The sequence below is a fragment of the Nicotiana attenuata genome, chromosome 3 (genome assembly GCF_001879085.1).
Source record: "Nicotiana attenuata strain UT chromosome 3, NIATTr2, whole genome shotgun sequence".
NCBI lineage: Eukaryota > Viridiplantae > Streptophyta > Magnoliopsida > Solanales > Solanaceae > Nicotiana > Nicotiana attenuata.
In genome coordinates, this window is record NC_031991.1 from 5396573 (window position 1) to 5409136 (window position 12564).

At 34.0% G+C, this 12564-nt stretch overlaps 1 protein-coding gene across 1 annotated transcript; it reads right to left on the reverse strand.

The window, feature by feature from the left end:
• Positions 3910-8379, reverse strand: LOC109223236 (chaperone protein dnaJ 6). Its single transcript, XM_019387460.1, has 8 exons — positions 8125-8379; positions 6402-6500; positions 6200-6301; positions 5232-5291; positions 5041-5147; positions 4877-4959; positions 4440-4530; positions 3910-4365 (listed from the first exon to the last, which is right to left on the reverse strand). Exons 1-8 carry the CDS (start codon positions 8227-8229, stop codon positions 4164-4166), a joined length of 849 nt encoding a protein of 282 aa, XP_019243005.1. The 5' UTR covers positions 8230-8379; the 3' UTR covers positions 3910-4163.

Here is a 12564-nt window from a genome sequence, read left to right on the forward strand (position 1 = left end):
TATTATCCTTAGCCCCACGGTGCATGCCAAACTGTTTACCCTTAAAACGGATAACAATTAAATTTATATGTGGTTTTAAGGATATGTGGATTGATTCAACACAAGTAATCAAGGATGTTAGATAAACGAATTAGAGATAAAATGAATAACCAAACCAGTTGTGACATTAAGGTCGGGCTCGGATTTAAGCTGGACAATAGTTTTGCCCTTGACCGGACCCTAAATTCGAAGCCAAATGTATATTAAGAACTAGAATTGAAATAAGAACCTTTCAATAGTTAGAAAGCAGAGAAATAACTTTCCCTTTATATAGTAGGAGAGTTTCACCACTAGTACAAGTCTAAAAAAGGTAAAAATTCTCCTCTCATTAATTACTGATCTGTAACCGCCATAAGCGAAATCCGCGCCGTGATATCCGGTTGGTCCCGAATGTCACGCCCTTTATCCGTCGCCCACAACCATTCATGCGCTTCCCGAAGTCTAAGGACCCATCCCGGGTCCGGGATGCCTCGTTTTATCAAGTCCGATGGCGAGCATTCCTTTCAAGCCTTGTTACAAGAAGTTCTCGGCTTCAATTTTGATCATGCGTATTCGTATCCTTGTTTCGTTTGGCTCACCAAGAATCGGATATATGTTACCCCAGTTTCACCCGTATATATGTGTGTGTGTGAAGATTGTTTAGCCCAAACGAATTTTAGGTTCATTAGCCTAATACGTCACAGACTATTATCCCCAACCAATCCCCCCATTAGCGGCAAAAACATATAGAAAAATAAAGTAAGGGTGTGCATTGGTAGAGGATAGACAAGATAATGCACTCCTAACTAAATTTGATTTATTGTTTGGCCCAAATCGGGACAAACAAATAGTATTAGTTATAAGATCATACTTTGGAGTATTCATCACCAATAATTGAAAGCCTCAGTTTATCCTATAATTTAGTAGCATGTCCTAAATTCACATAGAGATGGAATCTTGATACAATTATTAGGTCCAAAACATTTTTGTTTTATTACTCCTTATTTCTATCAATTATCTCAATTTTTGCTGGTAAGCACTAAGCTCTATGGCTTAGTAACTTCTTAATCTGGAGGTTTTCAAGAAAACTTAAAAATCGTACAACCGAAAAAGTAACTCAGTTTTTGTTAATTTTAGAAAGATGGATAAAATCTAATATGATTTCAAAAAAGATGGAGAAATCTGCTGAAACTAATTAGTCTCTTTTGTTTTTGGAATATTCATCCGAAATGATTATAAGCCTTATTTGGTTATCCTAAATATTAGTAGGACCTAAATCCCCATAGAGATGGAATCTTGAAACAGCTACTAGGTCCGTTACTTTTGTTTTATTTCCCAAGCATTCAAGTTTCATTTTGAAGTGGAAAACTATTATGTAAAACAAATTGAAGTGAGTTACATTTTTTTCTTCTTCTTTTCCTTGATAATAAATCATTGAAGTTTGCTTTTTCTTTCATATATTTATGACCGGTACATTATGCTTCTGTTTACCTGGAGAATAAAAGTGAATAAACATCAAAATCTTTTTTTTTTTCTTTTACTAACATTGATATATATATAGAGAGAGACCAATTATGCCGCCAGATTAACGGTAAAGAAAACTGATAATCAAGAATTTATTTCAATGGGGTGATCAAATTTACTCAATGAATGACATGTTCACTTTAATGTTGGAATAATGACCAGTTATATATATCCGATATTTTTCTTTTGACAAGAAAGAGACCAAATTAATCTTTGAAAGATTGATGGGACTTAAAGAAGTCATTAGTATAATCTTTTTAGAGATCACAAAAATGATACTAGAGCAAAATGGAAGGAAGAAAGAAAGAAACAACGGCAAGAAAAAACAAAACAAGAGAAGCCTTTGGTGTTATCCATGCGGATTCGGAATTTGAAGTTTAGAAATTTGTAAAACGATATCAAGTAAATATTACAATAATAATTAAGTTCACAATCAAATATATATTAAATTTGAGCAAAAGCTATTGACTTCACATTAACTCGTAACCAACCTTCTAGCTCCGCCGCTGCCTCCTTCTACCATCACTTCACTAAGGGAAAAAAGAAACTTTCAAAGGATATGAATCTCTTCTAGAAGTTTACTTCAATGAGGTTAGGGGTGTACATGAATCGGGTTGGTTCGGTTTTTATCAAAACCTAACCAAACTAACTATATCGGTTTGGATTAGTTCGATTTTGGCGGATATTTAAGGTTTTTTATACTTAACTATTATTTCAATCTCACTTTATTAAATTTTTTATAAGTAAATATATGTTTAGTAAAAATTTGAAAAATTGACAAACATATTATCTATTAATATTCTTACGGGAGAATTTTCTTAATAACACATGATAGTTATTTTTTTAGTTGTCTAAAAATAATTTATTGTTGATGTACACTTTCAAGGTTAACTGAATTTAGTAATAAAATATAACAATCAATATGACATCTAAATAATAATAACCTTTTCAAATTTGAAAAAGATATAAGAATTTAATAAATCTTGACATATGAATATGGAAGAACAAAGAGATTGGCGCATTTCAGTAACACTTGATAAGAAAGTGATCATACAACTCATTATTTAAGGTTAATATATATGAAGCTACTTCATATTTTATTAAATATTATATCCCGTAAGAGAATCACAAATATTTTTAAATATATTAAAAAGAAAATTTTATATAAAATCTTAAAAGCATATATAAAAATTATATATTTATATGTCGGTTTGGTTCGGGTTTTTCTACTCAATACCAAATCAAATCAAACCAAACCTAGTCAAATTTTTTAATCGATTTTATTTGACTTTTCGGTCTGATGCAATTTTCTAGTTCGATTTGTACCCCTAATTAAGACATTGAAGGATTTTAAAGAAGCAACTTCTGAATTCTCCCTTGGACCAAATCAAATGCCAGTCATTTATTTATTTAGTTATTTATTATCGCCAACTAAATATATGCCAAGCACATCTGGTAGGCCCCCCATGGTCTAGGAGTAGAAGAACAAGAAAATCTTATTTACATGCAATACCAGACATCAAATTTAAAACAATGTTATACCTTCCAAATTTGCACTACTGTCTACCCATATCGACCTCGAGTTTCTTTTTATAGTGTAACTATTTGGTAGTCGAAATTCATTGGTCGGGTTAAGCCAAATATATGCTAGATAAGTCTACTAAGGAGGATAAATGCTCCGTTTGTCCATTAATTTTTTTCTTTCTTAAAAAACATTCAAAAATGCATTTGTCCGTGAAATTTTGCAAGTTTTTTGAAGTTGTTCGAAAATGAATTTTTCAAAAACTATTTTTTAAAATTCTCAGGAAAACTTTTTTACCCACTTATAAAGCTGCAACATTTTTTCAAGTGAAATATATATCCAAACATAATTTCAAATTTCAAATATCATTTTTCAACTTAACTCCAAATATTAGTACTTTTTTCAAAAATTATATTTTTTTTATGTCCAAACGCCTAATAAATGTTCCTTATTGAAAGATTTTCATTTTCAAGATTCTAATTTGAAGATATATCTATTCCAATTATCCCACCACGCCCCACAAATGTTACGTTAATTCATAGTTAAGCTTGTTTCCAATTAAGATAAATATATGTTAAGGTCCCCGCACAAGAATTTACAAAAAGACAAATAGTCCTTAAATGAGTTGCCTGCTAACCATATGACAAGTCAGGTCTCCTGAGATTTAATAGGTTTCGGTTGGGGAGGGTAATTTTTTGCTACTAGTACGATTTTGGGGGTGGGAGAAGGTTAATAATGTCTGATACATTTATTTGAAAATTTAGTATATACAGGTAAAATTTAAACTTCTCATTTATTTTTTGGCTAAATGAAGAAACTATCAAGACATCACCAACTCCAGCAGCTTCATAAACATGCCCATTGGTCATTAAATCTTCAAACCACTCAACAGGGTAAAACTTCAGGTCCCTAATACTACCTGACAGAAGATGAAATTGAAGACACTATGCAGGCGTTAAGCAAATAAAGCTCCCACATTTACTGTCAAATGTACAAAAACAGCAAGGCATAGAAATGATTTCTGATCAACCACTAGCTAGTAGCATTAAGGCTTAAGCTATTGACAACTTTTGCAGCAAAAAGTTTAAAAGACAACATATTACATTTTCTTCCGCTTGGAGTTCTTTCGACTCTCTATTTTTGTACGAGCAGCTTTGAATTCCTCTTCGCTAGGCTCTGCAGCAGATGGATCGCCACCATATTTGCAAATCAGAGACGACAACATCGAAGTCATCTTACCTTTCCGTTCATTTTGCCGCTGAGATATAATAGCATATAAGTCCTCTGATTTTTTCTTTGACCTATAACATTTCAAGCGTCCACCAATTAGAATATTTCTAATTTCATGATTACCAATGAATAAGGCTAGACTTACTTTTGTCTGCGTCTCAACGGACTTGTAGGTGGTTTTGTTTTAGACACTTCCTTCGACCATTTTTCATATGCTTTGGTTGATTTTAGCTCCCCTATAAGTGTAAAATTGAAGCTGTAAGTCCATTGTCAGCAAAGAAGTTTTAGGTGGGGCTTGAGGAATCTGTTCCAACATCACTATGTAACAACGCTAAAAGATGTAATTATGTAACTGAGAAGCAGCAACCAGGTAGCAAAGCAGTTTGCAAAGGTAAAATGATCATAACACAGAAAACATCCAGCCCATGCTAGGAAATGTCAGAGGTTGTAACATGAAACAGATCCCGGAAATCTAAATCAATATCCACTAAGTCGGGGCTCAGAAATGGTTTTAATGTGATTAACAATGTCATGAACACACAATTTCTCAAAGAAGCTCATCTAACTGAAGCTAAACTATACCTGCAGCAATTGCCTCGTCAAGAATATCTTTGAAACGGTGTGAATCTAACTTGGGGTCAGAGCAAATCATAGAACTAAAGAGCCTGCACGTTAATCAATTAGATGGCAGCATAGAGAATATGAAGTTAGTGAAAATGAGAGAAGTACTTGATTCTCAGCAATACCTATTCATTTGACCCTTATACTTGTTAAACAAATCAATCAAGTCTTTCTTCTCTGACTCAGATCCTCTATAATTTGCTTCAAACTCTTCGATGTCAGCCTCAGTGATCTGCAACAAACATTTACGCAAGAACCATGTTAGAGAACATCTAATACTAACTTAAATAGTATTACATATCCATGTCACTATTACCTTTGGGTGCATAGCTCGAAAAAACTCCTTCAAGTTCTCCACGACATCTCCAGCCAGGTCCTGTCAATTACCAATTAGCTATGTGCAAACATATTAAAGAGATATCCGCCTGATTTACCCCAAGGGAGTATTCAGCCTAAACCATAGGGTAAAAAACTATTTTAGAGATTACGTAGAGTTTTCGAATCTCTCTACATAGATGAATGACCATAAGATACTAAGATTCAGACAAACTTAACTTATTATGCATAGAGACACCATATATGCACGCACATAGAGGTGTTATGTTTTCCTAACATAAAATGCAAACAAATACCACCATAAAATTAGTGACTCCACCTATGTGAGCTCAATAGAAGTCCTAATAAAGGAGGGTTAGGGTAGGTTGACGACCAGAATAGAAATAGTTCAAGTATCATGATAAAATGAAATCACAAACATCTGCAAAATTGATAAAAGTCCAATTCCATGTTCTCTTCACATGAGGCAAGGGGAAATTGTTGAATTACTTCTCTTACGGTAAAGGAGGGTTGGGGTAGGTTGACGACCAGGGTAGAAATAGTTCAATTATGATAATAAAATGAAATCACATACATATGCATAATTGATAAAAGTCCAATTCCATGTTCTATTCACATGAGGCAAGGGGGGATTGTTGAATTACTTCCCTTACAGAGAAAATCATTCTTCATCATGTTAATTGGTACTTAAACCTATTTACTTTCTGTTTTCCTCCCAACTATGAAGGGATTTAAAAATGCTCAGTTGGAGAAGGTGCATGTACAATAAAACTGCAGTGGGAGCTGTGGTCTACTAAATTTAAAACAAACTTTATACTGCTTTACATCATAACATGCACTAAAAACTAAAGTAATAGCAAAAGTTCCAAACAATGCCAACTATAGCCAAAGTGCCAAAACTGTGATAACAATCTCCAAAAACCAGAGGTCTAATTTAGTGTAACTCACAGCATCATCAACACAGCCAGTCTGATCATAGAGTGCTCGTTTCTCCTCATCACCAAGAACTGATATCACCTTTTGCAGCTGTTGAAATTTCTCTTTAGCTTCCTACAGAAAGAAAATTAAATATAAATTGTCTTTCATGTTGGCTAATGATATAGCAGTAGTGAAGAAAACCGAACTCAAAATTTATAACACTGTTACTTACCTCATCTCCGGGATTCTTATCTGGATGCAGCTGCAGCGCCAACTTGTAATATGCCTTCTTTATCTCCTGCTGAGTTGCTGTTCTTTCAACCCCGAGAATCTATAAAGCAGACGACTTGTTAGTTATCTCAGCTCTGCTAAAAATTAAGTAAAGCAAAACCAATACTGACACATCGAAAGAAACATGTGCTTAGCTCATAGAAAGATCTTTGAACCATAATTTTGGTACAAATATAAGTGCCACATGATAATATGATACTTATTTTTTCATTCTAAAGCACTTCAGTACATCACAATATTCAATGAACACGCTCTTTGTACAGGCAGAGTGAGACCAACTTGGCAGACAAATTACAGGCAACCATGTCAATATCAATGAAGAGATTTTGCAGAACAATATTCCTGCTCCAGTTCACTATTATCCTTCTTCCTCCATAAAGTAATTGAGTCTTCCTAAAGGTAATCAAGTAAGAGCTTGTTCAGTATGCCGTATTAAGTCTGGATTTGGAGATATGAATGCATAATGGTAGGGACAAAATCTTTTTTGAGTTGAATTGAGTCATTAGCATACAATGTCAACCAGTTCCGCTTTCTCCTACCATCTCACATGTCATAAAAGGGCCAGTGATGGAGCCAGGATTTATTTACACTAGGGATTCAAAACTGTCAAAAAATGAAAGTTAAACCTATGACCTAATGCAATTTTTTAGCCCCTTTGCTACTTTACTAGAAATTTCCCTCAAGACAAGGGGTTTGAACAGCTCATATATAACTCAAAAGACGAATTTTAGCCCTATTCACACAGTATAAGTTTTCAGCGAGAGGAATTTAGTTGGACCCCCTTTCTCCAAGCTAGCTTTGCCGCTGATAAGGGCTCTAGTGTGTGGTTGGCCATTACAAATGAATCATTCAACAGGTTAATTTAGACAATGTCCACTTTCAGTTGAGAAAGTTACAGGCTTGTAAGCTCTCAAATAGCGCACTTCAGCTTGTAACTCCAATACTACCCACTTCATTAGGTTATGGGGTTCAGGATGCAGTTATAAGCCGACAACAATCAAAAGCAAATCCAGAATTTAAACTCTACAAGTAACCTATAAGGTTTTTAGCTTGCACACATCATACCAACTATTTATTGCAATTTTAATGAATTATTACGCATAATTTTATACTCTATATTGAAAGTATAGAGTTCAAATGAACTCGGTACCTTAAAGCTAATTCTACGGTTCCCTAGTACAAGACTTAGTTGAACAGCATGGACATTTATCATTTTTTATAAAGAGCATGGACATTTATCATATCATCACAACTCCTCTTGTCATACCACTAGGAATGCTTGACGTGGAAGTCCAACATAAATTGTTAAATGAGTTCCATATAGCCATTGAGTATGAATAATTACATGATTATTTGTTAGCTACAATCAAGCAATTAGTATGTTCCACAGTGGAATAGTTACCCCCAAAGTCTGATCTAATCCGTAATTTTGCATAAAACAAACAAAGGAACTCAACACTCAATGAACTGGCCAAACCTAGGGCACAATTGGCACAAACCCTTATATCAGTATATTAGCGAGAAACACCTCAAAATTCAAAAACCCCAAATACACTTATCTCCAATTCCTTAAGTCAACAGTTAATTACAGGAATATACCCAAAAATAAGACATACACAAGTCTTCCATTTCTTATAAAAATTAGGGCAGAAAATGATAGGTACCTCATATAGGCTCTTGTGATGGGAAGAAGAAGCAGTGGTATGCTCTTGATTGTCCTTCAATTCTTCTTCTTCAGTAACCCTAGCCGTCTTCTTTCTCTTCCCCATAATCCAAACGCTAAGTATATCGACAAATCAAAATATACTACAGAAAGAGAAATAGTAGCAGGGCCTTTTTTTTTTGGGATGAGGGGTTTATAAAGACGAATGATTCCCGCCATATGGTTCCTCAATTTTTCCCATTTCCCGCCAGTCCAATCACCTTATTAGCGGCGTAATAAGGGCTTAAGGAATACCCACAATAATCATGTGGGATTACTTTAGGGAGAAATTCAAAAATAGCCAGATTTATAAGTGGTTGTTCAAAAATAGTCCAGTTTCAAAAGTAATTCAATGCTTGATTTCTCTATTTAACAAATATAGAGAAAAAGGATTTGTAAGTGATATGATTTCTGCCAAGGAAATTGCATTTAAAATGAATATCGAACCCGAATTTCGTACGAGACGTGTGATATATAGAAAGAAAAAATTGATTAGATGTTGCGATAAAATCTCAAAATCTCGAAGAGTCTTTTAGAGTTGATTACTGTTATACATAGTAGACACGACTATTTTTTCATTTCAAAATATATCTGAACAATTCGAAGTATATGAAAATATTTTTGATTTTTCATTTAGCGGTAAAAAATCGAGATCACTAGATGATGAAAATTTATAAAAATCTTGCCATAATCTTGAATGTACTTTAAAGCATAATAATCAATATGATATTGATGGTTTAGATTTATTTTCTGAATTAAAAGTGTCAAGGAAAAAAAGCATTTAGAAGATAGCTTACCCAATCGTAAACCACACGGGAAACCCCAGTTGTTACCCTTCGGGGTGCGCACTGGATAACCTGCTTATTGTGCAATAGCTCGTAAACCACACGGGAGATGTAAATCACAATAGGCAAGCCCGTGGAACGAGCTCTAACTGACGAGGTTGTTGGTGAGGGAATCGATCACATGTCTTCCATGTGTGAAACCACTCACCCAAACAGCTCAGTCAATCCTTGCGGGCTCCATATGGATATATTGCTTATAAAATAATGTTAATAACTCAAGTTGCTTCAACGGAAAAAAGTTTTTAAAATTATGATTGATAAACTCCTACATAAGATCAACAATGTCTCAAAAAAGGTAATGAGATTAGCTATATTGTCAATTGAGAAAGACTTATTAGGAGAAATTAATTATAAAAAAAATTATCAATAACTTTGCATCTAAAAAAAGCTAGAAAAATAGACTTCAAATAAAAAGAAATAAAAATTAAGGCCCCTTATAAAGTTTGGCTTTAGGCTACAAAATTTGTTGGGCCGCCCCTGCTTCTAGTTAAAAAAAGTTTTATTCCATTTTAAATAATTTTGAGATAGTTATATTATAATAATGATATCATTTTATATTATCGTATAACATTCCAAATTAGCTAGTTTCGTGATAAATAATTAAATAATAGAATTATTATTTCTCAAAATTATTCTCAGAAAATTCTTTGAGAAATGTAAGGTTAAATTAAAAATAAAGTTTATTCAACTTTATGTAGTGTGAAAAACACTTTTATTCTTTCTCACGGAAGGCTCATGAACTCAGCTTCTACAATCGTATCCTTTCTCCAGCAGTTTGAACTTATGACATGAGGTTTACTCATGTACTACTGAACTGAACTAAGAGTAATTAAATACATATTTTATTTTATATTCTAAATATTCTATTTTCTTTAGTTCAATAAATTAAACCAAATATCTACAACAGAATATATATACACTAATATTCATGTTATTATTTTATTTCAACAATATTACTCCCCATATAATTCCATATTACTTTTTAAACCAAACACTACTAGAGTCATGGATGGTTCATCGCTTGCCGCGCACATAGATTGGAGAAAGCCAATCTGTTGTGAAGTGCTGGAAACATTCGAAACTAATCTCGTTTCGTTTACCACAAGCACGTGAGTGAGGTAAATCTCAATATTCCTAATAGAAATTTAGGGTCCACCAAACTGTATAGAGAAACTGGTTCTCTATCATTTTCCAGAAACACACACAAATAGGGATAAGTTAACGACACGGCAGAGTTTTATGTGGAAAACTCCTAGCTCACGGGATTAAAAACCACGACCTAGACTCGTAGGATCTTAACTTCACTAACTGAGAAAACTTTAGATTACAAACTATTGTAACCTAGGAATTAACCTATCAATCCCTCACCTACTTGTAATAACTCTGTTACAAGCCTCTTTGTAATAACTCTATTACGAAGCTCACAACTTGACTACCTATAGCCAAGACACAAACACAAGGTTTATGGTTTTACAAATGATTTCCTACAAAATGCTTCTAGCTAGGTTTAGTAGGAATTACAAGTAGATCACTCTAACAAAGGTAAAACAATACTAAGAACATATGGTAACACAGTGTTGGAATCTGGTCCTTCGTTCTGTTGTTGCTTTGTTCCTAAAGCCTTGAAGTCACTCAAAGTTGGCAGCACACTTGAGAGAGAAATCTTGATGATTTTGAGTTGTGCAAATGTGTATGTTTTTTCATTGCTTCATGTTGGTAATATACAAGTGAAGTCATTTGGATGATGCAAGCAATTATCCGATACAAGCTGTGCTCCATAAAGTGACTGTTGCACTATTTGGGCTGTTGCGTGTGTGTAGAGAAACGGTGCAGCGACTTTACAGCTGTGGAGAGTTAACTCGTACGGTCAGCAGAGGAACTGATGTCCATCTGTTTCCTCTATCATTTCTTTGACTCAAGTTGTTGGAACTAGTGCCAGATTTGAGACTTGTTGTTGTTCTTGAACGATTTGAGGATATGAAACAGGTTCCCAATCTGGTTCTTACCATAAAGTTTTGTTACGCCCCACAATATTACGTCGATATTACGTCCTACAGTATTATATTACGATGATGTTACGCCTTGCAGTATTACATTACGATGATGTTACGCTTCACAGTATTAAATTACGACGATGTTGCACCCTGTAGTATTGTACGTTGAGTTTGTCGTAAGGTAATTGACATCAGTCCAAGGAAAAGATTATTTGGAGATTATAAAGATTATGCTATTTCAAACAAGTGATGAGTAAATTCGTGAAGGTGAGAGGGGAAGCAAGTCAAAGAAAATGAATTTTCGTCCAAGTTGGCATGTCGGGATAAAATACGGGCCGAGCGATAATACCTTATATTTATGGACTAGTACCATATAATGTACCATATGACCATGATAGTAGGACGTATAAAGTGTATTAAAAATAAGTAGAAATTTAAGTAAGTTGAGTCAATTCTTAATTATGCGGGTAATTGGTTAATTACCGGGTAGCGGAATATTACCTAGTTAATTAATTAATTATTGGATAAGATTAAAAAAAAAAAATCTCATCCACCCCCCACGTGGCAGCAAGTCCCTTATTAAGCAAATGACTCTTAGTCATTTCTTAGTAGGTGGCATCCTAATAAATCAATTACAAGACACCTCAAACCTTAAGACTTTTAAAAGTAACATTACAATTAGAAGTGGGGAAAAAACGTTAGGCATTCTGATCAATGATCCAAAGTAGAGTCAAGGACAGTACTAAAAGATAATGAGAACGTTAGCCATTTCTTAGAAATTTCAACTTTCTCATTTACAAACACTTCAACCAGGTTCTGAATATTTCATTAAGCAATGAATTCTTCAACCAATCCAACGGGAATTGTTAAAACTTTAGCAACGTAAAATTTTGCGATTCTAAGGGAGTACGGTGCAACCTTTTCCAAGAATATCATACGATTTTTTCCTACTCCAGGTATGTTAAGGTTAAGCTCTTCCTTCATTTTGGCATGATCTCGTCATTACACAAGTTTGATAACGAGGCATAAAGAAAAATTCATATTCCGGAATTTACGTATATTTTGCTAGTCTCACAAGTTACAATATTCTCTTTATCGGGACTTCATATTCAATTGAGTATTTTCTTCTTCTAGTTGACGAGTGTGTGACGTGTATATAATTTAAACTCGTACTTTGTCAAATTATAGTGAAGTAAAGTATCGTCCCACAGAGATTGGATATTCTATTCTACAGATTTATATTACCCTGAATTACTATTTGAGAGAATCAATTTAATAATTATCGTTGATAGTCACTACTAGAAATCCGAAAAAAAACGACCACAAAAAGCGACCAATGTTGGTCGCTTATTGGCCAAAAAGCGACCAAACGTGCCTGGTCGATATTAAGCTGGTCCCTTTACCTTAGGGACCAAAGTTGGTCGCTAATTAGCGACCAACTTTGGTCTCTCAAGTCAAAGGACCAAATATTTCGGTAAAGACACTGGCGACCAACTTTGGTCGCTATATTATTTTAATATTATAAATTTTGCGACCAAAGTTGGTCTCATTTGTGTAAATTTC